Genomic DNA, 26615 nt, shown 5'->3' on the forward strand with positions numbered 1-26615 from the left:
TTTGGCAAGGTCTGCAGACATGTTTGGTTACACCTTGTGGGCAGGGGTGTGTGACTGGCATCGGCTGGGTACATCAGGGATGCTGCTAAACAGCCTACAATGTACAGTTCAGCCTCCACTATACAGAAACATTCAGCCCAAAAGGTCAATAGTGTTGAGGTTAAGAAGCACTACCTTATAGGACAGTTGGGATGATTCAGATAAGTTAACATCTATGAAGCACTTGGAACAGTAAGCGCTACTTAAATGTTAGCTACCATGATGACCAAGCTATGTGCTAAGAGTTTTACATAATTTTCTCATTTAAACAACCCATATTGAAGACGTATTGTTATCATCACTGTCTTATAGGTGACGAAAATGAGAATTAGGAGTGATTAAGTAGTTAACTTGATTAAGATCACAGTTAATCAATGATAAGGCCAGCACTCAAGTCCAGGTTTATATGACACCAAAAACCATGTTTTAAACACTACTTAAACTGACCCCTACATAACATGTAAATTTGTAACACCGTTAAAGGAAGTCTACGTAAGTTTCCCTGTAAATTCACATGTTATGCTATCTCCAAGTAGCCAGAATCGGAATAATCCAGACCAAACTTTCATTTTCCTTCACTGTGAAATAGAACTAATTCTAACAAAATTTCCATTTTAGGCATTCTTCCTTTTAAAATGGGCTTCCTTATAAATGTCATATATATTGACATCCGTTACAACTTCTTCAGTTATAACCTTAAAATGATAATCATATTCTCAGGATAACAACAAACCATGATACATGTTGCAACAAAGCATTTTTGGGTCATTCGGAGGGAGGAGTGTAGATGATGTTGGAACTTAGGGACATTTACGATGTGTGGTAAGAATGACTTGACAGATTGACTGAAATCTTTCAGAAATCATTAAAGAAGGAATCCCAGAAATAGAAGTACACTACAATAGTTAATTTTATTTGTTCAAGAGCTCATATTGCAAGCATTAAACCAAGCATAGGCTTTGATTCTATGAGCCCAAATTCACATATTGAAGATCAAAGCAAACTGCGATCCATGTACACAGATGAAAACTAAAGGCTCAGAGTTAATAACATTGTAGTTTTAAAATTTCTATAGCCTAGAGCCCAGTAGTCACAGGTCTTTTAGGTCCTTCTGGATGTCCCACAGGGTATCCGCACTTTTCTTGAGCTGAGCAACTTCATCATCCTTTAGCTTCTGGTTGATAACGCTGGTTAATCCTCGGGCATTGAGGATACATGGAAGGCTCAGGAAGACTTCATTCTCGATGCCATACATCCCCTGCCACAACAACAAAGCATTGAGATTAAGACATGAAACTGTAAGTAAAAATGATCAAAGACAGGAGGCTGAGGCGGGAGGACTGTTTGAGCTCAGGAGTTTGAAGTTTCAGTGAGCTATGACAGTAGTACTACTCTCTAGCCTGGGTGACAGAGCAAGATCTCAACTCTAAAGAGGGGGAAAAAATAATCAAAGGTGCGATGTTTCAACAGAAAGAATTTTTTTTTTTTTTTTTTTTTGAGACGGAGTCTCACGCTGTTGCCCAGGCTGGAGTGCAGTGGCGCGATCTCGGCTCACTGCAAGCTCCGCCTCCTGGGTTCATGCCATTCTCCTGCCTCAGCCTCCTGAGTAGCTAGGACTACAGGCCACCCACACCATTCTCCTGCCTCAGCCTCCTGAGTAGCTAGGACTACAGGCCACCGCGCCCGGCTAATTTTTTGTATTTTTAGTAGAGACGGGGTTTCACTGTGGTCTCGATCTCCTGACCTTGTGATCCGCCCGCCTCGGCCTCCCAAAGTGCTGGGATTACAGGCTTGAGCCACCGCGCCCGGCCTTCAACAGAAAGAATTATAGTAAACTTGATAGGCATGAACTCATTCCCTAATCTAATTTTCATCACTTACAGGTCCACATTTCCCCAATACTTATGTTTTGAATTAGGTTTTATACACAGAATGTGCAAACATACACTATGAGAAAATTAGATATTTGTAAGTAACAAGTACTTATTTAATTTTATTATATATGTATTTTATTGAACACTGCTCTTCTACTTAAAAACACTTTAATAAATTTTGATATATGAGTCTTCAAATTAAATTGCTTTTAATTGTGGTTCTTAATGGATTACTTTCTATGACATTTTAAGTTGCTTAAAGACTTTTAGTTAGGAAGAAATTTCAGGTGGTAGCCAACCTATGAGGTCCTGGGTAACAGTTAAAGACCATTAAAAGGCAAGACGCTTGGAACACCCAAGAATTGCAAAAACAAACAAACAGACAAAATTTCCAAAACACTTTACCAGTTCGTGTGGGCAATTTATTCGGAGTCAATTTAACTATATAACTAATTATATTAAACATACCTTAACATAAGTTTTTAAACTTCTAATTTCCAAACTTTTGTACATACACAAAACTAGACAGAATAAACAAATTCCTATATTTGTACCCGAAGACTCAGTAATTACCCAATTATTGACACACTTGATTTACACTGACTTGTGGAAAATGACTCAGTTGTCTTCCAAATATTGTAATATACTTTTAGTTTTAAGTATATTAAAAAATAACTTCTACCTGTTTTGTGCATTTGCTCCACAGCTTTTGAATTAAACTGTATTTGCTAAGATACCAAGTGCTATATGAAAGACAATCTAGAGTTTAGTACACCAACTTTAAATGAAACTCTATTACGCTTATTCAAATGATCAATACTTTAAGAATGTGCTAAGTAAAGATCCAGAGTTAATATTAATTATATAAAGAATGACAACAATTTATTGAATGTCTTAGATTCTGTAAGTTTTCTGCCCTTGTTGTCCAAGACTTCTGTTGGAAAATGAGAATAGTTTACATAAAACCTTGAGAGACAGAAATAACCGTGAACTATGATTTTATCCAGTCTGGGCCTCTTTAAATGAATCTTTTTGTAGAATACAATGCTAGAAATCATATTATTATATTTTGTAGTAGTTTGTCTTACCTTTACCATTGTTGACACGGGATGAATCCTGGATAGATTTTTCAACATGGATTCAATAAGATCAGCCACACTTAATCCAATAGCCCAGTTGGTATATCCTTTTAGCTTGATGACTTCATAGGCACTTAAAAAAATTATAACAGACATCACTGAAATAAGACTCAATCATTACTGAAACCAGACCTGACTTTGACACCTGCTCTGTCTCTAACTATAATCTTGGGCAAATTATTTACCCTTTCTTGCCTTAGTGTTCCCTTCTTGAGTGTTAAATGAGTGAATATATATGTAAAATGCTTCAAACTGCAAGCACTACATGGTTAACACTATATAAATGCTTGATAACTTTAGTTTATTGTATAAGATTTATAAAGTCACTGTGGTAAAAATATACGTTTTCCAATATTGTTAACAAATTTGTAAACATATTTCCAAACACATAAAACCAGGAAACAATAAAAGTGAATGGACAAAATATATCTCAATTGTGAGGTCCCACTTGCCATTGTCACCTAACATATTACAATCAACTAACTAATAAAAGTGGTAACAGTATCTTGCCTGGCAGTTTTTTTCAGCACAAATTGTAGCTCTCAAAACCCATAAAGGCCCTGGTACTTGAGAAGTAGCAGGAATAACTCTAGCTAAGTATCAGAGAATTAGGATTTAATGCAATTGACGCCCAATCATTAGAAGACTTTGGCCAGTTACATTATCTGGGTGAGCCATAGTTTTCTCACTTGTAAAATAAAGGGATATGTTAATTGAAATTATAAAGACTCTTTCAACTTTTTTGTGGTTCTTTTTCTCCACATATAGGTCAAATTCCTGAAAAAAAAAATTACTAAAATTGAACAAAATGATTCTATAATTGAGACATCAGTTAGTCTTGTTATTAAAACTTAAACACTGGGCCGGGCGCGGTGGCTCAAGCCTGTAATCCCAGCACTTTGGGAGGCCGAGACGGGAGGATCACGAGGTCAGGAGATCGAGACCATCCTGGCTAACACGATGAAACCCCGTCTCTACTAAAAAATACAAAAAAATAGCTGGGCGAGGTGGCAGGCGCCTATAGTCCCAGCTACTCGGGAGGCTGAGGCAGGAGAATGGCGTAAACCCAGGAGGTGGAGCTTGCAGTGAGCTGATATTCGGCCACTGCACTCCAGCCTGGGCAACAGAGCGAGACTCCGTCTCAAAAAAAAAAAAAAAACAAACACTTAAACACTGTTAGCAATCAGCCAGCAAGTTTATTTATTTTGGCCAATTATGAAACCAATAGTGTCTAAGTTTACTTTTCTAAATAAATCAACTTTATTTGTCGAGGAGGCAATCTGAAGACTCCTCTCACTTGTTAATTCCACATTTTGCTCCTCTTACCTCTACAATAGTTTCGCTAGAGAAAATATTTACTTTCCCTAGGGAGACTGGCATAACAAGTTTGACCAGTGTAAAAGTCTTATCAGTTTCAAAAGCTTTCAAAAAGTTTCAAAAGCTGCATAATTACAACATTAAGAGTTTATCTGAGCAGACAGCCATGGAAAATGTTTATAATTTTATTTAACTGGAGTTGAAACTAATCATCTAAAATCAAGCTCTTTCACTTACCTTTCAACCACCATCTTATGCACTTCCTTCCAATTTTCACTATCATTGTCCGTTCCCATTTCTGGATTCAATTCTTGGAGAGAAACACCTGCCACATTCACGCCACTCCACACAGCCACTGTTTAAAAAAAAAAAAAAAGGCATTGCACATATTTCTGACATTATTTTTAAAAATCTTTTCTTCTTTTAGTTCAATTTCACCTATGATGCAAGTTACTGAATATCAACTGGAACTGCTCCAATAAGTGACTCTCCAGTGGATTCCAGTATAGTCCCCCAAAAGACTGACATTTGCCTTCAAATAGCAACATGTCTGACCTTTTAAATGTCAAGAATTTTAGTGCAAAGCAGAATTGCTGTGTCATAGTTACAGAGAAAATAAAAATCTTTGCTTCTCTCTAGGTGTGTGAAATCACAGGGATTCTAGTCGGGGACTATGCTAAACTTTTGGTTTGAGGAATGTGTAACTTTTCTCCTCCATATTTTTCTAATATATGCTCCTTTATTCTAGAGTAAAGAAAAAAATCCTAGAATAAAACCCAAATAAAGCACAATTATGAAAGTGGGGTAAAAATTATAAATAAGGGTCTACTTAATTTAAGGGAGAAGAGTATCAGAAAGAACTACACAAAACAGGCCTTTGAATTGGCCCTTAAACCTTAAATTATACGTTCCTTGGAGACCTTTGGAGAACATTGTAGACTCTGGAAATAAGAGCAAAAGTGTGGGGTAGAATCTAGTATGGTTGAAACAGATATGAAGGGAAAAGCTATTTATAGCTAAATAAGATCCCCTTTTAGTCCACAACTTCTGGCAAGTCAGGGTAATTGGATATTTTCACAATTGTTGATGAAAATTGTGAAATCGGCATAATCATGTCTAGTGAGCATGGTTTAATTCTCTTTCATTCTACGTACACAATATAGATCAACATGAAAATTTTTAAAACGATGTTTTGGGAAAAATAACAGCCATAAGAGAATAGAACATTAGACAGGAATCAGAAGACATAATTCTAGTTGTAGATATGGCATTAACGAAAAGATCTTCAATGGCTACTTAACCTACTTACCTTTTTTTTTTTCTCACTAAAATTAAAGTCTTGAACTAGAGAACATGTAATATCACTTCTTATCTATAGGCCTAGCAATGTATAAACTATACCCAGCATTTACTGAACTTTTACTGTACACCTGACATTGTACTAAGTACTTTTTATATAGTACATAGGTGGCATAATTATCTTTATTTTATAGATGAGGAAAACAGGTTCAGAGAAGTTAAGAACTTGCTAGTCACATTATCTTGTTAAGATGGGAGAGCTGAACTTAAAGTTACCGAGCTGACTTGCTAAAATCTTTCCATGCTCAAATTAATCTGATCAAGAGAGACACATAGGACCATTACAATTTAACCAGACAAAAATTCAGACGAGTCCTTGGAGGTAAAGAATTCTTGAATAAAGTGATATGATGTGTCAGAAAAAAAGTCAGCATTATCATATAAAAAAGCAAAAATAAATTATGCTATAACTTCAAGAACAAATTCTTATAACACCAAGATAAACCCTTTACTGAAATTGCATTTCAAACTCCCACTGAATTCAAAGGAAGATTTATACTTTGAGCTTACTGGGAGAAAATATTCCTTTACATATATGGCAGAAATGAATTCAGTCAAATAAAAGTATTATTTACCATCATTATTAACAAAATATTTTAAATTATTAGTTTCAATATTGCATGATTTTATTATTTTTTTTTACCACGAGCTTATTCAATATATTGTGGTTTAATAGATTTAGATCTATGAAACAGAATCAAAATTGTTCAAAACCAGTTTTACATAAAATTGTTCAAAATATAAATATTAATTTAAATGAGAAAAATATTAATTTAAAACATTTATAATATAGTTTTTGTCTCAACACGAAGCACTAAAAAAAGTGTAATGTGATTTTAATGTTGCTCTTTTTGAATTACTAATTTATGTGCAATTCTTTAAGTTCCTAAAGAAAATATTTAGTTTTATCGTAGTTTCTTACTACTTAAATAATTGATAGTTAAAATTAATAGTTTATTAAAAACAAAATTTCATTTGAGATAAGGTTTATTTTACATTATAGAAGAGTAGACACAAGTTATTTATAAGCTTTTGTTACCTAATTCATTCCTCCTTCAGCAAACACAATGGATGTAATAGCTCTCTCTACTCAAAGGGCCTAGAAGCAAAGATATACCAGTAGCACAAGCATACCTATGCCCTAATCTTGGTTTCTAAGGAGCATTCCTCACTAAAAGGAAACAGGGCTCATTAGGGCAACAGCTGATTCTAGTGCTGGGCAGGGGAAAGTTCAAAATGAGACTGGTGCAACTTATTGTGCAAGAAAGTGCTCAAAAAATGATGGGAAATGTTAAGAAAAAAAAAAAGACATAAGAGTCAGTTTGAAAAGCTTGGGACAACTTGAGCATTACAAATGATAGTGACAGAATATTTTGGACATGAAGTAAAAATCTGAGGCCATACTGATATCAACAAATGAATAAATAAAGAGGGAAGAAGAAAAAGTTCTGTCTTACAGTAGAGTGCAACTAACCAATATAGAATAAATGATGGAATTAGTAGATCATGTTTGACAACTATCAAGGTAATAATTTATTCAACCACAAATCATTAATAGATGCTAAATTTAGTAGAGAAAAATTGATGAGGAATCATTTTCCTAGTCAGCATCAAAACATCTTCCCATAAATTACTCATAAATTATAACGGAAAAGTAGTAACTTCACACAGAGTAACCTGACAAAATACAACCTTAACTGAGTTATCACAGTTAGTGCCACCAATTGTTGGCCACACTGACATTACATGCCTTTGGATGTGATGCCATGAGAAAGCTATAGGGTCATTTCTGTGATATTTGCACCAAAAGTTCATAGCTCAACCTAATGATAAAGAAACAATCAGACAAATCTAAATTGATGGGCATTCCACAAAATAACTCACATAACTTTTCAAAAATGTCAGATCATGAGAAACAGAGATAGACTGAGAAACTGTTCCAGAATGAAGGAGGGTAAGGAGATACAGTAGATGTAATGTGTGAGCCTAGAATGGATTCTGAATTAGGAAAAAAGCTTTAGAGGACACTACTGAGACAGTTGGTAACATGTGAATAACGGACTCTGGATTAGATGATATTGTTTCAGGGTTACAGTTCCTGATTTTGCTAAGTGTACTGTGGTTATGAAAAAGAAAACCTTTGTTTTGAGGCAATACACACTAAAGAACTTATGGAGAAAAAGGTGAGGGAACTGATTTATGCTTAATTGATCAGGGTAAAGACAGATGATAGATAGATAGGTAGATAGATAGACAGATAGATGAGAGAGTAAATGATAAAGCAATATGCAATATAGTAGAAAAGTAACTATTTTTGCAACTGTTCTTAAATACAAAGTCCATAAAAATAAAATTTGAAATAAAATTAAAAATTCAAACTGCTAAAACCAATATCATAAGCAATTTTTTCTTTTTTTTTCTTTACCACTTGAGTCGCCATGTTCCCCCAAAATCCATCCATGGCAGCTGCTGGGATGAATGCCAAGTTTTTCAGCCATAAGGTAGCGAAATCTAGCAGAATCCAGATTACATCCACTTCCAATCACGCGGTGTTTGGGTAATCCACTTAGTTTCCAGGTAACATATGTAAGAATGTCCACTAAAAATTTTGGAAATAATATATGTAAGTAAACCAAAACCAGCTTCGACTGTTAGGCAGCTTGGGGTGCCCTGGCTTCCCTTTTCCCACTTCCCCATTCCTCAAATGAGATGTGGCCAGAAAGATGTAAATACTTCAACTTTTCACTGTTAGAGGGAACAGGAATGAGAGAGACAAAAACAAGCTTTTAAGCCTTACATGAAGATGGCAAGACATGAAAAATGCAATACTATGCTTTCACATTTGCATTATTATGTGAAACAAGAATACATAAGAACCTTGCAGATTGATTAACTTCAAGTTGAAAAAAAGGAAACAGGTTGAACCAGGTTGTCAGTTAAGTTTCCACCAATTGTAACATTCGTAATTATGATTGTCATCATAAATCAAGAAGCCTTTGATTACTAAACTTCCAAATCTTGCTACCATAAATTTTTCTGGGCATGAGGAATTCTTCAGTAAACAATTATGATAATACATAGTATTAAACATTTCTATTTAATAAAAGAACATCTATGTCAGAACCTTTGCTCCAGCATGGCATAGCCTTAAAACCAGAGATAAAACTTCTGTTGATCCAGATAGGATCACAGCACTTGCAGGCTAAGATGTAAAAAGTAAAAAATGTGCACAGAAGGAAGGTGAAGAGCTGAAAGTTAATGCTGCAGCCCCCACCCCCACACTACTCTGTAGACAATGGCTATGATAATTCAAGGACATTTGGTACTGGATAACTTTTCCTTGCCAACTTTGATTCAGTGGAAGTGACTCCCTGGAAAATCCAGCTGTGAAGCTATATCTAGAAAGTTGTATAATCATTTAGTGATGCCTGCCTGAGGCACAGGATGCAGAACTTACTATGTGCCAGCTACTTATCATTCCTATTCTACATCTACCTGATTTTTTGTTTTGTTTTGTTTTTGAAACGGAGTCTGGCTCTGTCGCCCAGGCTGGAGTGCAGTGGCGCGATCTCGGCTCACTGCAAGCTCCGCCTCTCGGGTTCAAGCTATTCTCCTACCTCCGCCTCCGGAGTAGCTGGGACTACAGGCGCCCGCCACCTCGCCCGGCTAATTTTTTGTATTTTTAGTAGAGCTAGGGTTTCACCGTGTTAGCCAAGGTGGTCTCGATCTCCTGACCTCGTGATCCGCCTGTCTGGGCCTCCCAAGGTGCTGGGATTACAGGCGTGAGTCACCGTGCCCGGCCTGGCACATATATATTTATGAGACGTTTTATATATAAGACTGAACCATTTAATAAACTCCAACCTTGGTTTGCAGAGAGTAAAAATATGGAAATAACCTCTGTCCTCGCTGGCTCTCAACTCTCAATACTCAAGACACTGTGGGGATTCCCCTAGCTCTTATTCACAACGTTTCTCTATGTGAAGTGTAAGAGATAATCAGTCCAGTTTATTTATTGTTTTCTCAATGTACCTGCTATGCTCACCAACATGCAGTAATTTTGGTGGCAAACTATAGATAAAAGCAGTATCAAATAGAGCACATTTTAGCTGTTAAGGCTAAAAAAGTGCATTCTTTCTAGTTAGAAGGTTTAATGTTCATCCTGTAGATGTTAAGTTAGCAAGGAAAGCAATTTTTAAGTCAGAGCATTTGGTGTTAGCATATATCTGTCCATCAATTCAGTCTATTTCTATCTTTAAACCAGAATTGTTTAATGGCTTTCTTATATACTTCTTTTCAAAGTTGATCTGTTTCAATTCTGTATAATGGGATTTTTCAGAAAATGAAAGGTCAAATATGTTAAAATGTTTCTTATGAACTGAAGCTACATTCGAATGCTTCATTCTCCATCCCAGGATAATCTTTATAAAAAAGTTTTAAAAGCCTTTAGAATCTATAACCAAGCGAGATGAAGCAAAAACATGACATTGCTTTACATAAAACTCTTGTCACATTTTTTGAACATTTGGCCTGGGACAGAGGTATTTGTTTTGCAAACACCACTATTTAGGGCCAATAAAAGAAGACATGTAAATTGCTTCTGTAAATGAATACTGGGACTGATTTTAGTCCAAAACAATAACCACAAAAACACCAGAACACTGAACTTAACAGAACAGAGACTAAGTGTTACAATAATACCTGGGTTGGAAACCACAATTATGATGCAATCAGGACTGTACTTGACGATCTGAGGAATAATGAATTTGAAGACATTAACATTTCTCTGCACCAGATTGAGCCGACTCTCCCCTTCTTGCTGACGGACTCCTGCAGTTACCACTACAATCTTGGAATTGGCAGTCACAGAATAATCTTTAAAAAGAAAGGCAAAAACAGGTACTTTAAATGCAACTCTTCATTAAAACATATCCTATATGACATGCTCTAAAAGCCTAACCATACATAAGCTTCTAGAACATATATGTGAATTAAGTTTTCTGTATTGTAAGGGCTTGAAGTTCAATGTTCCTGTGGCTTGATTTTTCTCCCTTGAGCTACACTGCAATAATCCAAACATCAAACTGCCTCAGAAAATAAAGGAAATAAAGATGACCCCAAAGTATGGTTTTGGCTACGAATTCAATGAATTGTCAGGGATAAAATGAAGTGTAAACAGTGACTCCAATAGGTAGACATCAAAAAAATAAAAAAAAACCCAAAACCAATCAATCTTAAGTTACTTTTATTTTATCTTAAAAAGTTAAATTTAGGAAGGGAAGGAAGGCACTGAAGTGTTTGGTTTTGTCTGGAAACTAAAACTTGGATTTCTAATACTCAATATTTTTAGGAAGCTTATTCGCTTTTTAGCACTGCAAGTTTCCCTGGAGATTTCCTTTTTTTCTTAAGGAAGTGTGTCCTTTTTCAAAATACACAGATATCACGATTTGATGTGGTCATTTGACTCAATAGCTATGGATGATTCGCATAATTAAACTAGGTTACAATGTGGCTTTTGATGGTTAATACTCTGGCAGGTTCCTCTCCCATAAAATGGTAGTAGTTATAGTCCCTACATTTCCTACGGTTGTTGCAAAGATGAAGTAAGATGAAATAATATGTGCAAAATGTTTCACACAGTACCCAGAATGTTACAAATTTATAAATAATAGCTATTATTTAGTTTCTTCAAGGCATTGAAATTACTTTATACCAATACTTCTGGGGTCGAAAACAGGCCGGTTCTCAGATACACACAACAAGCCGTTATAATACAATAGCCCAAAATCTTACATATCAAATGTGTAGAACGTATATGGGAGAGGGTTAACAGAAGTGAGTTTGACCTTGACGATAAACTGGACCCAGAAGAAAAGAAACTGCCGACACCAGATTCACCAGGATGGGAAGACTAATTTTATAAGAGACTGAGGGAGGAGAGGAGGATGATGAGCCATGAGGAAACGCAGGTTATATTAAAATTGAGAGCTGTGCAGGCCCTGCTAGAGGTTTTAGAATACAGACAAAGGTTTATAAAAAGATAAGAAATCTTTAAGCATCTGCTTTAGGATAAAGATAACTAGTGTGGCAGTGTGGAGTGTGGAATACATAACCATTTTCTACATATACTTCCAATGGGAAAATGTCAATTTGCTACATGTACATTTTAGTAGTAGCAAGTGGGTTTCTAGAAATGGATGAAAGAAAATTGGCCTATAGAAGAAAGGTGGTAAAATAAGCCAAACAATGCTATGAATCCAATTTGTTATTTCCTGTTGGTGACATATCAGTGATCATTTCTGGCTAGCAAACTCATTTTAGGTAGCTGTCCATTAATAAGCATGTATAAAATGTATGAGAAATAAAAAGTAGAATATGGTAGAGAAATAAGAAGGGCAATAAGAAGAGCTTTTTATAAAATGAGGAAAAAAGGGGAAATATTTTATAATAACAATTTTGCAATAATTTGAATTTACTAGATTATAAATATCTTATTGACAGTTATTGAAATAACTGTTTCAAAACTTTTCCTACTTACAAATAAATCTATTATGCTGTAAGACGCATTCCAAGTGTGTTTTGGGGGGCATGAAAAAATATTAGATCACTTTGGGAATTAAGTGAAATTACCTTTATCTGCCACAATTTTAGGCGTCTGAAGAAATAAGCTCCCATGCTGCAGATCCATCATTTCTCCTTTAAGCTTATCTTCCAAAACATCCACAAGAGCAAGTTCATCAGCCAGAGACTGTAAACGCAAAAACAGGCATTAGAACCCTAAGCCACTCGAGGATGCCTCAGCTCACAATCTAACCCACAGAAAGATCTTCAACATGGCTAAGCACCAAGGTCTAAACATCTTGGGAATTTTACCATGGACTTGGATACTCAACAAGGATTCAGGTCACATGGTACAAACTATACTTTAAGAACATGTAGACTTAAAGATTCATTAGGAAACCAGCTTAGTTCAGGAGTAGGCCTACTGAATACAAGTCTATATATTAAGCGGGAGGGAACAGTGAAAACAAAAATACACTCAGGCCCAGAAACAACCTTGGGTGATGTGTCCATCCTTGAGGTCACCCCAATTTGGAGGCTTTCTGAGAGGGTAGATTTGGCTTAAATCACCGGGATTTGAACCCAGGCTGAAGCTTGGAATTTTCAGGGTGGCTCTGATCCACTCAAATGTCTTGGTGGGGAAAGGAAGGAGAGTTTTATGGGCAGAAGAATCTAGGACTGGGAGGTTTTTTCATGAGATCACTCCAAATCTGTGCCTGAGATTTGTCCAGTCTCAGATTTCTTTTGTTTTCTATTCCAATTGTCATTCTCTGTACCCCACTCAAAATACAATCTAAAGTAATGAATATACTATTTAATCTTGATCTGGAGTCATAATTTTTTTTTTTTGAGACAGAGTCTCACTCTGTTGCCCAGGCTGGAGTGCAGTGGTGCCATCTCAGCTCACTGCAATCTCCACCTCCCAGGTTCAAGTGATTTTCCAGCCTCAGCCTCCTGAGTAGCTGGGATCACAGGTACATGCCACCATACCCAGTTAATTTTTGTATTTTTAGTAGAGATGGTGTTTTGCCATGTTGCCCAGGCTGGTATTGAACTCCTGACCTCAGTCGATCCACCCACCTCAGTCTCACAAAGTGCTGGGATTACAGGCCTGGCCTGGAATAGGCAGCGCTGGGCCTGGAATTATTAACTTTTTAAATGTTCTCAGAATGTCTACATAAAAGTGAAAGAAAAAAAAGGAAAAAAAGAGGTGGTTGTCTACATAAAAGTGAAAGGAAAAAAGGCCGGGCGCGGTGGCTCACGCCTGTAATCCCAGCACTTCGGGAGGCCGAGGCAGGCGGATCACAAGGTCAGGAGATCGAGACCATCCTGGCTAACACTGTGAAACCCCGTCTCTACTAAAAATGCAAAAAATTAGCCGGGCGAGGCGGCGGGCGCCTGTAGTCCCAGCTACTCGGGAGGCTGAGGCAGGAGAATGGCGTGAACCCGGGAGGCGGAGCTTGCAGTGAGCCGAGATCGCGCCACTGCACTCCAGCCTGGGCGACTAAGCGAGACTCTGTCTCAAAAAAAAAAAAAAAAAAAAAAAAAGAAAGAAAAAAAGGAAAAAAAGGTGGTTCGTTTACATGCATCTAAGCAACCTTTCACCTATGAAACTCCTCCATTATCTTATGGAATCATAATTTATGCTATTTATAAAATGGTTATCCCTCCTATTGAAACATCACCAGAGTCCTTGCTTTTACTGTTGTTACGGCTGTTAGCAAAAATATCAGCTAAGTAAAATATTTCAATTCTGGGGCCCAGTTTAAAATGCCATTACAGTCATTCCTCAATATATGATCCTCAAGGGATTGGTTCTAGGACTCCCGAGTGTACCAAAATCTGGGCATAATCAAGTATACGGAAAGGACAGTACTCACAGGATGCAAAAGACTCTCCATATATGTGGGTTTCGCATCCCCTGAATACTGTATTTTCAATATACTTTTGGCTGAAAAAAAAAATCTGCCTGTAAATGAACCAGCCCATGCTGTTCAAGGGTCAACCTCTTCTAAGAATAGTAGTGTGATCAGCTACACAGGTGAAGGGTATTAATGGAGGAGTGGGGAACGGGGGTGTGGGGGGGCGGTGGGTAAGTAACTGGAGTTCAGGAAGCACTTAGAGCTGGGAGACAACCAATAAGAAAAGTTGACCTACTTAGCTTGCTAGATAAAGCAAGTCTCGCTCCGCTTAGGACAATGAATAAACACTGTCCTCTGTTGCTAAAATCTAAGTGGCTGCCTGGTCTCATGAAGTGAGTTACAGTGGGCTTGCTTGTGAGGGTTTCTCTAAGACTGAGGCCTCCCGATGATCGGGAGCAATCAAATTACTTGCAGATTTTTGAAATGACCACTCTGTGAGTTGGGGATCAGGTACAAAACATTTCCTCATTTCGATGTATATCAAATACTGGCATGAATTTTTATCCAGTTTTCCTTAAAGACGTTTTGACACCTTTAAAGCTGCTTTCGTTCTTTGCAATTGCTGATAAGAGCACACAAAGTTCTCATTTGTGTTTTTTAGGTCCTAAATTAATGCAATACAACTTGATAACAGCTATAACGATTCTATTAAGGTACTGAGCACTGGGAATATCACTCTTATTTTAGTAACATCACATGTGTGCTGCTGAAGTCAACAGGGCAAAACAATTTAGTGCTTAAGTAGAAAAGGATGTCACAGGATCTCAGATCCTGTCTCTTTGTTTCAGTGGGTGTAGAGAATTGCCTGAGAAGTGCATTCGCGGCTGAAAAGGAAGGAAGAGATCCAACACTTAAATAATAATAATTGTAACACTGAATTTAGCTGCATCTGCAGCACTGAATATCACCCAAATCCAGAGGCATGCAAATAGAAGACGTGTGCCTAAGTACTCGACCTATTGTTTGGCTTAAATAAATCTGTATTCACATATTTTATAAAATGAATTTACCATACATATATTTCACTTAAGCTGTAAGTATGTTTAAAATGGCAAGGTTTAGATTAACTGCAAAAGCAGTATTCTTACTATGGATCAAGGTCACTTAGATACCAAGAAAACCACTGTTGAAAGCTTGCTTAATATATCACTAAAATGGCTTTTAAAAACGTATTTATTTTTACTCTACTTCTGTGACAGACTTAACAAAAAGGCTTTTAATCTAAAGTCCTGTGTGGACCAGACACAGCCGTATATTCTGCCTCTTCCACTACCACGAGTGCCTTAATATTTGATGGTTTCATTTTTACACCTAAGTGTTGGCCAGGCATGGTGGCTCATGCCTATAATCCCAGCATTTTGGGGGGCCGAGGCAGGCAGATCACCTGAGGTCAGGAGTTTGAGACCAGCCTGGCCAACATAGTGAAAGCCTGTCTCTACTAAAAATACAAAAATTAGCCGGGCATGGTGGCATGCACCTGTAATCCCAGCTACTCCGGAGGCTGAGACAGGAGAATCACTTCAATCCGAGAGGCAGAGGTTGCAGTGAGCAGAGATTGTGCTACTGTGCTCCAGCCTGGGTGACAGAGTAAGACTCTCTCTCTCAAGAGGAAAAAAAAAAAATATATATATATATATATGTATATATATATCTCCAAGTGTTTATTTAGTATGCATACAATTTTGCGGGAGGAAAAGGTATAACCTTTCTCAAATAATTAGCTAAATGGATAAGTGCCATTTATTCAATAGTTTGTTTCTTCCCCTCTGAAATGCTACTTCTACATTATTATTAAATACTATTTGAGCATGTTTCTGGCTGAAATACCAAAAGTGGGTTGTACAAATACCAAATTTTAATTATGTTTTACTTTTAAGCCAAGTCTTGCACCATAAAATTACTTTGCAGTTTGTCGTTGTACCTACCTTGCTCCTCTTAAGAGCTTTGTTATACTGTGTTTGTCCACAAGAACATGGCTACAGTTGACTGAAGCAAGGATAAACACTCAAACCAAAGACAGACTTAGAAGCTAAGGATTTATGATAATCTTGCCTCAAAGCTCTTCATGACCCCTACAACACGATGAGTTCGACATTCAGATCCTCCTCTCTTGGTGGTTAAAATGCAGAGTCTGAGATGGATAATGGGGCAAAAGTAAAGTCTGGCAGAAGAAGATAAAGCCATGACCAAAGTTTGACAAAATGAGTGCAGCTTACAAGTAATAGCAGAAGTATTCATTTATTTATCATATAAGTGCCTGGCATTATCCTGCTACTCGGGTATACAGTTACGATAAAGTCTCTGAAGCCATGGAATGTATCAGGAAGGAAACAGGAATTAAACAAACAACAAATCAGGCTAAGCTCTGAAGGTAGAAATCCTCTTAAGAGCATAAGGCAGGACGCCGGGCGCGGTGGCTCAAGCCTGTAATCCCAGCACTTTGGGAGGCCGAGACGGGCGGATCACGAGGACAGGAGATCGAGACCATCCTTGCTAACACGGTGAAACTCCGTCTCTACTAAAAAATACAAAAAAACTAGCTGGGCGAGGTGGCGGGCGCCTGTAGTCCCAGCTACTCGGGAGGCTGAGGCAGGAGAATGGCGTGAATCCAGGAGGTGGAGCTTGCAGTGAGCTGAGATCCCGCCACTGTACTCCAGCCTGGGTGACAGAGCGAGACTCTGTCTCAAAAAAAAAAAAAAAAAAAAAAAAAAAAGAGTATAAGGCAGGAAGATGTTGAAGCTACTGAGAAGGAAGTTTACTCTTATATCGGAAGGCAAGGATGGCCTCCCTGCACAGGCATGCATTTGCAGTAAGATCTAAATGATAGGAAGGGGTCAACCCTGTGGCCTAGGGAAGAACATCCCACGTGAAGGGAAATGCAAGTAAAACAGTTTAAGCAAAAATGAGATTTGGCATTTGGGAGGCAGAAGAAAAACAGAAGAGATGATGTCAGAGATGGTACCACCACGTTGCACCGGCAGGTCTGCTGCCTGCGTGTGTATGGTGCCCCTGGAATTCTGTGTTCCATTGCTTTACTCTGAGAAACAGGCAGAGAGGGATCTGTGAGGCCTCATGGGATTTTATGTATGTGTGCAGCATATGTGCACTGTAAAATGACTGGAGAGTTTTAAGTAGGGGAGCCACTAGTTTTATGAAAGCTCTCTATAGTTATTATATAAGCAACGGGCTGCAGAGAGTGGGCAAAAGTAGAAGCCAAAAATAACCAAGTCTTCATACGGTGGGACACTACTAGGGAGCCTTAGTGGGCTTCGCGAATCTAGCTCATGCATGTCCCTCCTCAACCTCTCCGATGCTATATTTTCATTTAATTTCTGGGGGCAAAGTACACCATCTATGAGCTCCAAAAGGCCAGATCTGGCATTTACTATCTGTATCATCTTGGGTGTTTGGTTTTTGTTTTTTTCAACCATAAGATATAGATGACAATATCCTCTGACAGGTTACAGAAAGGAATAAATGAAGTAATATAGAAACACCCACATGCAGAGTTATTTTCCTTTCTCTATTAAGCTAGTGGGATTTCTAATCTTTACCATGTATTAACACAATTTTGAACCACTTTTTACCTTTAACCATTAAAATAATATTTAGACATTTTTAATTGGTAAAACCATCTTTCAACAAGTCATTCTTTCCTGTACTTATAGTTTCAAAAATATTCTTTGTTAGATAGTCTTCACTTTATTTCTAAGGCAATGTACTCCATTTTGCAACAGATAAAAGGAAAAAGAATGCTAGATTGAAAAACAGGTATCAGGGCTGGGCGCAGTGGCTCACACCTGTAATCCCAGCACTTTGGGAGGCCGAGAAAGGCAGATCATGAGGTCAGGAGTTCCAGACCAGCCTGGCTAACACGGTGAAATCCTGTCTCTACTAAAAACACAAAGAATTAGCCGGGCGTGGGTGCCACGCGCCTGTAGTCCTAGCTACTCAGGAGGCTGAGGCAGGAGAATTGCTTGAACCCAGGAGGTGGAGGTTGCAGTGAGCTGAGATCCCGCCACTGCACTCCAGCCTGGGAGACAAAGTGAGACTCTGTCTCAAAAAAAAAAAAAAAAAAAAAAAAAAACCCAGAAAGACAGAAATCATAGTCTCTGAATCTGAAGATTCCAACTGTGGTAGCAGCAGGGGCTATTCCCTTAAGCCCTTGAGTTGAGCCAAAGTGTTAAATAACTCCAGGCACAGTCTCAATTAAATTATTTACTGAAGAGAATTTAAAATTTATGATTACAACATCATAAAGGTACTTCTTATAGAATCATGATAGCTCAGATATAGTTTCCTGAAAGGCCCAAGTTTTGAGATTAACAGAAGGAAAGAAAAATCTCTAGCTAGTATTTAATGAATGCATTTATTTTTTTCTAAATGCCTAAACAGTAGCATTGAATAATAAAATGAAAATTGTCAAGTCACTACGGTGAAGAGTTCAGAGCCCTGGGTTCAAAATACAGCTCTACCACTGCCACATGTGAGACTGTGGACAGGCTCGTTAAGCATCAACTATCTCATCCAACAGCAAGTATATGAACAGTTCCTATCTCCTAAGGTTGTTTAAAATAAAGTATTTGATCTTTGAACATGGCACATACTCAATGTTATTTTTCAAAAAGATGTAAGCTGGAATAATTTTTGTTTTTATTGGCATGAACAGTGAGCATGAAACTGTGGTTATTTCAATTCCCTGTAATCGAGGGAGCTGCTATCCTAAATGATAGTTACCTAAGTCAATTGAAGCTAGCTAGAAGGAAATGCAAAAGGATAAAACATTCATTGGTGTCCACTACGTTTTTTAGTTAATTTTTTTGATAAGTGTTTCTCAGTAAAGATTCAGTTTGCTGCTTTAGAATTTAAACTTTGAAAACAGAAATGTGCTTCGTTAGGGGTTATTCAGGCAGCCTTTACATATGATACAAAGGGACAGTGTGTTCTCCTGAAGGCAAGGCAGCATTTTTGTTTTTGTTGTTCCTACATTTAAGGCAGCCAGCAGAAGAAATAACGAATCAATTCAGTGAGATAAATAAGAAAAGGGCTTTTTTCCTCAAAAGTCTTTGAGAACTAAAGAAAGCTTAACTGTGGTTTGAACTATAAAGGATACATATGAGGTAAGGCAAAAAGCCTATGGAGGTATATAAGAAAAACTGAAGTGGAAGGTGAAAACAGTATATTATTAGTGTTAAATCTCCTGATGTTGATAATTGCACTGATTATCTCAGAATATGTTCTAAGGAAATGTACTCTAAAACAGGGGTCCCCAAAACCAAGGTCACGGGCCAGTACTGAACCTAGCTAATGCCTGATGATCTGAAGTGGAACAATTTCATCCTGAAACCATCCCCTCACCCCACATCTGTGGAAAAATTGTCTCCCACGAAACTGGTCACTAGTGCCAGAAAGGTTGGGGACTGCTGCTCTAAAGGACTTAGAAGTAAAGGGCATAATATCTGCAATTTATTTTCAAATGGTTCAGAAAAAAGCCATCTATAGATATAGACACATATATCATGGACATCTATATCTATTTCTATAGATCTCTGTATCTATAAATCTATCTACCTATGAGCATACATATATATACACACACACACGTGTATATATGTATATATGGTGAGAGAGCATAAATAAAATGTTAAAGAATTGGTAAATGTCAGTGAAGTATTTATGAAAGTTTTATTTTTTTTACCATTCTTACAAATTTTCTGTAAATCTGAAATCATTTCAAAATAAAACCAATAGGTAAATGTTTCAAGGGCTTAACAGAACATTCCCACAAACTCAAAGCCATGCATGCACAGACTACTTATTAATTAAAGGATGGAAAGGGATCTTTGCAGTAGAGAAGGCTTGCTGTGACCACTTGAACCAGGGGATTAAGTTCAGCAGTAATGATACAAGTTGAGCATCATGTGTCTGCACAAAGGAGGACATGACATCACCTAGTTCCAATCCCAGCCAATAAATTCAACCCGAGCTGAATTACAAGAAAACATCAGACAGACAAACTGAGGGACATTCTACAGAACTCACCTGGATGCTACAAAAATGTCAATGACAGAAGAAACAAAGAAAGGTTGAGTAACAGCTCCAGATTAAAGAAGAGACATGACAAGTGTATGAAACACATGATCTCGCACTGAAGTGAAAATAGCTATAAATGGCATGATTTTGAGATTTTTGACAACATGGAGAATTTTAAATGTTAATAGTATATGCTGGATGATAGTATTGCATCAGTGTTAAACTCTCTAAGTGCAGTAACTATTACGGTCACATAGGGAGAATATAATTCTTTTAGGAAATACATGCTTAAATATTTAAAAGTGAAGTGGGATTACATCTACAACTTCAAATTGTTCAGGAAAAAAAGAAATCTTTTAGAGATATAATAAAATTCCAAGGTGCCCAAAGAAACTGTACACATGCTGAACTTCTCTATCATCTATGGTGTTCTTGAAATGTACCTTTCCCAGAATGCTGATAGCACACGCCATACCAACTTGTCCAACACCCACTACAGTGATCTTATTGTTTGGGACTGTTGCCTCTTCTTCCGCAACTGGTGCAATGAGTTTTTCCTTAAGAGTTGCCATTTTACACTGCAAGGAAAGAATCAAAACATTACACATATCTCTGCATAGGAAATTCAAATAGAAATCATTCTTAAAATGATACTGTTGTAATTCTGAACTCAAGCACAACTTAAAATCAGCCTAATGATATTCTAGAAAGCAGAATGTATTTTAAAGAACCATGAGGCCGGGCTGGGCGTGGTGGCTCATGCCTGTAATCCCAACACTTTGGGAGGCAGAGGCAGGTGGATCACGAGGTCAAGAGATTGACACTATCCTGGCCAACATGGTGAAACCCCGTCTCTACTAAAAAACGAAAATTAGCTGGGCGTGGTGGCACACGCCTGTAGTCCTTCCTAACTACTCGGGAGGCTAAGGCAGGAGAATCACTTGAATCCGGGAGGCGGAGCTTGCAGTGAGCTGAGATGGCACCACTGCACTCCAACCTGGCCAGACTCCGTCTCAAAAGAAAAAAACAAAACAAAACAAAAAACCAGGAGATCCATTTAATGGAAGAATTCATTAAGGTAAAAACTTTCATGAAGCCCATTAGAACTGGATTTCTTCCTTCACCCTATGAGTCTATGCATTTAGTAGGTTGTTACTATTTCTGGCTAAAGAACTGAACATTTATGTGTAAATTAGCTAATTTGTTTCCCCTATGAAGAATGTATATGTAACTATGTAAACTAAGTTTGGGTCTAGTATTAACTCATATTTAAGCTTGGATAAAAAGAATGGCCAATTTTGAACATAATTTCTACTATTAATGGTTATTATCATTCTTGGAAGACAGGGATTGATTCTTCTACTTTGTCTCACATAAAATGTGTTACAGTGTACTGTACATACAATGCATACTTAATACATAGTGACTGTAAAATGGCAATAACTTTTATGCAAAGTCTGCAAAAATATCAACCTGAATTCCTTTTAGGGTACCTAAGAAGCTTCTTGGAAAGTAGACACTTAATACATTGTCCTTTCAGGGATCACATGAGGAGACTATCAGTCTCTGAAACAGTTTCTGTCTAACCATCCAAATTAAAGACCCCCAAAATGTAAAAAACAAACAAACAAACAAAAATACGGAAACCTGTTGGAAAATGAATGATCTGCACAGTAACAAATGTATCTGTGCCATCAGTTAACCAGATATGTTTTCTAGATAACTGAAAAAAACAGCAAAACTTACAGAAATAAACATCAATTCCATGGCAAGTTATAGTACACTAAATATATACCACCCCCTTCTTGAACAGAGAATACAGATGGCAAATAAGCCTTTTCTTCATTATTATTACTTATAATTTTAGTAACCCATTGTAATGTCCATTATTTTCACTTGGTTTTTACTTTTTATGTCAGACTGTCGCATCTGAGGCCACCATACCTGTCTCAAACTGTACCAGTGCTTCCCAGTCTAGCTTTTAATTCTAATCTGCAATGGACTAAGCAATAAACCTAGTTTATTAACTGTATATGTAAAGTAAGAGTTAGCAGGACTCTGAGTTGGAATAAAGTATCTGAATTTGGAGACAACGGTGTAACAACTATTTTGTCTTATAGCTACTTTTTTTCCAAAAAATATTTCCTTCCATCTGTAAGGATAAATTAAAACGAGATTTTTTCGCCTTTACAGATCATACTTACAGTTTCCTAGTGGATGCTAAAGAGAGAAGAAAGATACAATGTTGTGCAAGTGTCTCCACAAACACATGACCTTAAAATGAAGCAAATTCAGCCAGGGCCTGCATTTTAAGCAGGCTCAGAAGAAAGAATGCTGCATCTCTTCTTGAACGAAGGACACACATGGATAGTTGTTCTGCCCTTAAGTTTACTGTTGTCAGATGGTCTGTTTACGATCATTTTGGTATATAGGGCGCCCAGGAAACAGTGGAAAATGAAAATCCAGAAACGGTGGCTATCTAAATACAGATTCGTTATTCTGACAGACCTTTTAACTTAGAAAACTTCAGGAAGTACAATTTAAAGGCTCAAGTCAGATTTTCTTTCAGATATTTCTGGTGGAAGTGCTTTTCTTTAATTTTTCCTTCAAAGGAGTTTTAAGAAATGAGAAGAAAATGGTCTGCATGATATACGGGCCTGTGCCAACATCAGAGTGCAGGCTGCAAGGAACAAGAAGGACAAACCGGCCGGGCGCAGTGGCTCACGCCTGTAATCCCAGCACTTTGGGAGGCCGAGGCAGGTGGATCACGAGGTCAGGAGATCAAGACCATCCTGCCTAACACGGTGAAACTCCGTCTCTACTAAAAATACAAAAACAAAAATTAGCCGGGCGTGGTGGTGGGCGCCTGTACTCCCAGCTACTCGGGAGGCTGAGGCAGGAGAATGGCGTGGACCCGGCAGGCGGAGCTTGCAGTGAGCCGAGATCGCGCCACCGCACTCCAGCCTGGGCGACAGAGCGAGACTCTGCCTCAAAAAAAAAAAAAAAAAAAAAAAAAAAGAACGACAAACGGTAAAAATTTGTCTGAGTCTTGGTCCCTTATGTCTCCTCACTGCTGTGGATATATATCATTAGAAATAAGCGAGTGCCTTAATTTCAGGAACAAAGATCTCCTTTCAAGAATCTTTCTCACAGTAATCTTTTAAAGATTCAGGTTTTGCTTTTGAATTCCTCCCCTCCCCCCATCCCCCAGGCCCTTACTGCAGCTTGTACTGCTCGCGGCGCGCACAAACCATGTCCTCCTCAGGGTACAGGCAGCAAACAACAGCAGATCACAAGGGCAGGCAGAAGCTAGAGATTTCCCCGAGTAAGGTCTGTGGGGACAAGTCTAGGACTTCCTTACTCGGAGAACCCAAGGCTGGTAAAGTAAACGAAGCACCTAAGCATCAAGAAAAGAGGCCCTGCAGGAAAGAACTGGCGCATAGCTCCCGGAAAGGCTGAGAGCCGGGTAAAGATAAGTACAGCGCCAAACATGCTGGTCATCTAGGTGCCTTTCTCCCCATCCCAGCGAGTGCAGGGGCATTTCTCTATTACCTTGGTAGTAGATTGAAATATTCGAGGTAAAGATCGTCCAGCCTTCACAGGCCACCTGGTTCCGTCCCCCTCCCCCAGCTACTTGGGCACGTGTCCCGACTCCCGCCAGCAGGCCGTGGGGGTGATGCGGCCGCCATGAACCCACCAAGGACAAGCAGGGCCCGGTTTTAGCTGCAAATGCAGCAAGTCTCTCCCCTGATAGAACTCCCCTGAGCCGCCGCTGCTACCCTCCGCCTTCTGCTCCTCCGCCAGGGCACTACTCGCCCTGCGCCCCAAACCGAGCGGCAGAGTCAGGGCCCGAGGCCGGATGCTCAGGGCGAAAGGCCACGGAGGAGAGATGTGCTTCTTCCTCCTTCCCGCGGCTCCCCACACAATTACTCCCCCGCACGTCCCACCAGGCTAGTCTGTGAGCCAGGATTCAGGATCCTGAGCCGAAACCTACCAGGAGGGAGAAGACGCTGGAGACCTCAGTAACAGCAGTGCGGAGAACACAATGTGAGCTGCGTGCGTCTCCTCCGGCGCCGGCTCTGCAAGGAGGGAGGAGGGGGCGGGGGCGGGGCCCCACAACCTCCGCAGCCTCTTAGGTTTCTCCATTGTGATTGGAAACCGGAGCACCGCCTACCCCTCCCCTCGGCTCGCTCAATCCCCTTCAAGGACAAGGGCTCAAGTGTGCACACTCCCTCCCCCACCCTCCAGATAAGGGGGTCACCTTCCAGAGGCCTCCGCTCTCAGCTGGTCTCACATCTCGCAGGCTCTTTAATGCGGAGGCCACGTTATTTCTAAAACTTGCCCATCCCCGACTCTTCTGGATTTTAACAAAATCGATTAGATGTTGTTCAATTAGATTTAGTACAAATAGAAATACATTTCTATGTTGCATTTCAGTTAAACTTTAAAGGACTTAAAAAACTACATCTGAATTTAGATCATCTCCGTTTTAAAGTTCATTTGATGAAGATGACTATTTTTTTTCAACGCGTTTCAACAAACACGCACTGATTGCTTACTCGTTGCCTGACAAGGCCAATGAGGCCTGGTCCTTGACTTCTGAAGTTCCCCTACAATTCCACCTGGTCTCAAGGTCCGGCTTTGCCCTCTAGGGGAAATGGTGGGACCACTAAGTGAGATGCACTTTCTTTTTTAGTCCCTGATCGACTCCAGAGCTCGATGTTGTCATTCATCCCGTCTTCAACCCTCAGCCAGTGCTTGGTACCTAAATATATAGCATTGATGAATAAATGAATGAATGATAAACTGGAGGAATTCTGAAGAGTCTGGCTTCAGTTCTGTTTTCTTATAATGAAAATGCTTTCAAATATAGCCATCTCACAAACTCCCTATATGTGAAAAATGGTTTGTTTGGTTTTTTTTTGTAAACGCATATTTCTTGTATATGACCACTAATTCTATAATTATTGCTTCAGTTTCTTCTCAGTGCCAAGCATTGGTAAAAACATAAATATAACACTATGCCCTCTGAGGTGTTCCTAGTCCAATGGCGATAGACAAGTAGGCAACCTATTTCAATTACAATACAATGTGATAAGTGGCGATAGAAATCTGGTTAAAGTACAATAAAAATTCAGAGGAAAGAATCACTAAGAGAAGGGTTTGTTGAGAAGAATTCATAAGCCTCAAACTCTTCAAATCATTCAGCTAGTGGGGACTTTGAATGACTGAAGATACAGTCCAGTTACAAATTAAAATGTGATGGTGAGGAAAAGAGCTTGGAGGATAATCTCAAAAGTATTACATTAACCCTAAATCCAGGTTTGAAGCAAGAATAGCCAAGTCAGCCTAGCAAGATATCTAGAAGCCACCCTAGATTTCTTTTTCACCTACTTTGCAAGTCAATCACCAGGCTCTGCAGACTTTACTTCTAAATATCTCTCCACTTATCCCTCTTCTTGCCATCCCCATTACTGTGTAACTTTGGAGATGAGGTAGGAAAAAATGAAAAGAGGTTTTTATTTCCTTCCTCTACCCTTATTTCCATTCCTTGCCACAAGGTGTTCTAAACTGATTGAACAAAGTGAATGCTCTAGTATATAACTCTAAATGCCATGAAAGCATGCTACCGCCCTCAAACATTTGAGAATTATATACCCTGGCAAGCCATCTTTCATGCATAAAAGACAATTTTATATATACAATGATCCAGAAAATATATTCCTCATACCATTCTATTTTGAAATAAATCACTGGGAAACTACATGCCAACATATTGAAAAATAAGCAAAAGTAGGAATGTAAGAAAGGGAGAAATTATGGCATAAAAATATAGGCAAGGATGGCTAAACCAATTAATCTAGACATAAGGACAAAAAATTCCCAGAAATGTAGTTATAAAACTGAATGTTAATGTCAAAAATTGTCAAAAGAATATTTGTCATGAGAGATATATATTCCAGTGGAGGATCATAGATAATAAACAAGTCAATAAATTTTAAAATGATGAGATAAAGGATGTAAATGTAACAACATACAAGTTCCCTGTCTGGGCTTTTCCAGTCTGTGGGCTGTTGTCAACAGTATTTATGATGTTGCAGAAGATGGAGTAATTCACTCCTGTAGTAAATGACTCCATTCTGCTGTGTTTTTTGACTTCTTGTGCCTTAAAAAAAAGTCTCCTGTTACCAGACTGTGAACTGTTTTAAAACTGTATTCATAGAATTGGAGAACAAAATAGGAACTTAAAAATAATCTAATCCAAATGAATACCTAGGGTTTGAGTGACTGGCCTCAAATTACTCTGTTATTTAAGAATAGAACCAAAAATAGTTTTGATCTTGCTGCTATCTGTATGCCTTTCTGTGGGA

General features: G+C 38.4%; 1 protein-coding gene across 8 annotated transcripts; it reads right to left on the reverse strand.

The window, feature by feature from the left end:
• Window positions 1-927: 927 nt before the first annotated feature.
• LDHB (lactate dehydrogenase B) lies at window positions 928-24327 on the reverse strand. 8 transcript variants are annotated; one of them, XM_077953700.1, is made up of 8 exons: window positions 24239-24327; window positions 20688-20822; window positions 12359-12476; window positions 10430-10603; window positions 8154-8327; window positions 4607-4724; window positions 3002-3125; window positions 928-1297 (listed from the first exon to the last, which is right to left on the reverse strand). In XM_077953700.1, exons 2-8 carry the CDS (start codon window positions 20814-20816, stop codon window positions 1130-1132), a joined length of 1005 nt encoding a protein of 334 aa, XP_077809826.1. In that variant the 5' UTR covers window positions 20817-20822; window positions 24239-24327; the 3' UTR covers window positions 928-1129. The 8 variants fall into 8 exon arrangements, with proteins under 8 accessions (XP_077809826.1, XP_077809828.1, XP_077809827.1 ...); XM_077953702.1 differs by having other exon boundaries at window positions 23942-24327; XM_077953701.1 differs by having other exon boundaries at window positions 23797-24327.
• Window positions 24328-26615: the final 2288 nt, after the last annotated feature.

This window comes from Macaca mulatta, chromosome 11 (assembly GCF_049350105.2).
Source record: "Macaca mulatta isolate MMU2019108-1 chromosome 11, T2T-MMU8v2.0, whole genome shotgun sequence".
NCBI lineage: Eukaryota > Metazoa > Chordata > Mammalia > Primates > Cercopithecidae > Macaca > Macaca mulatta.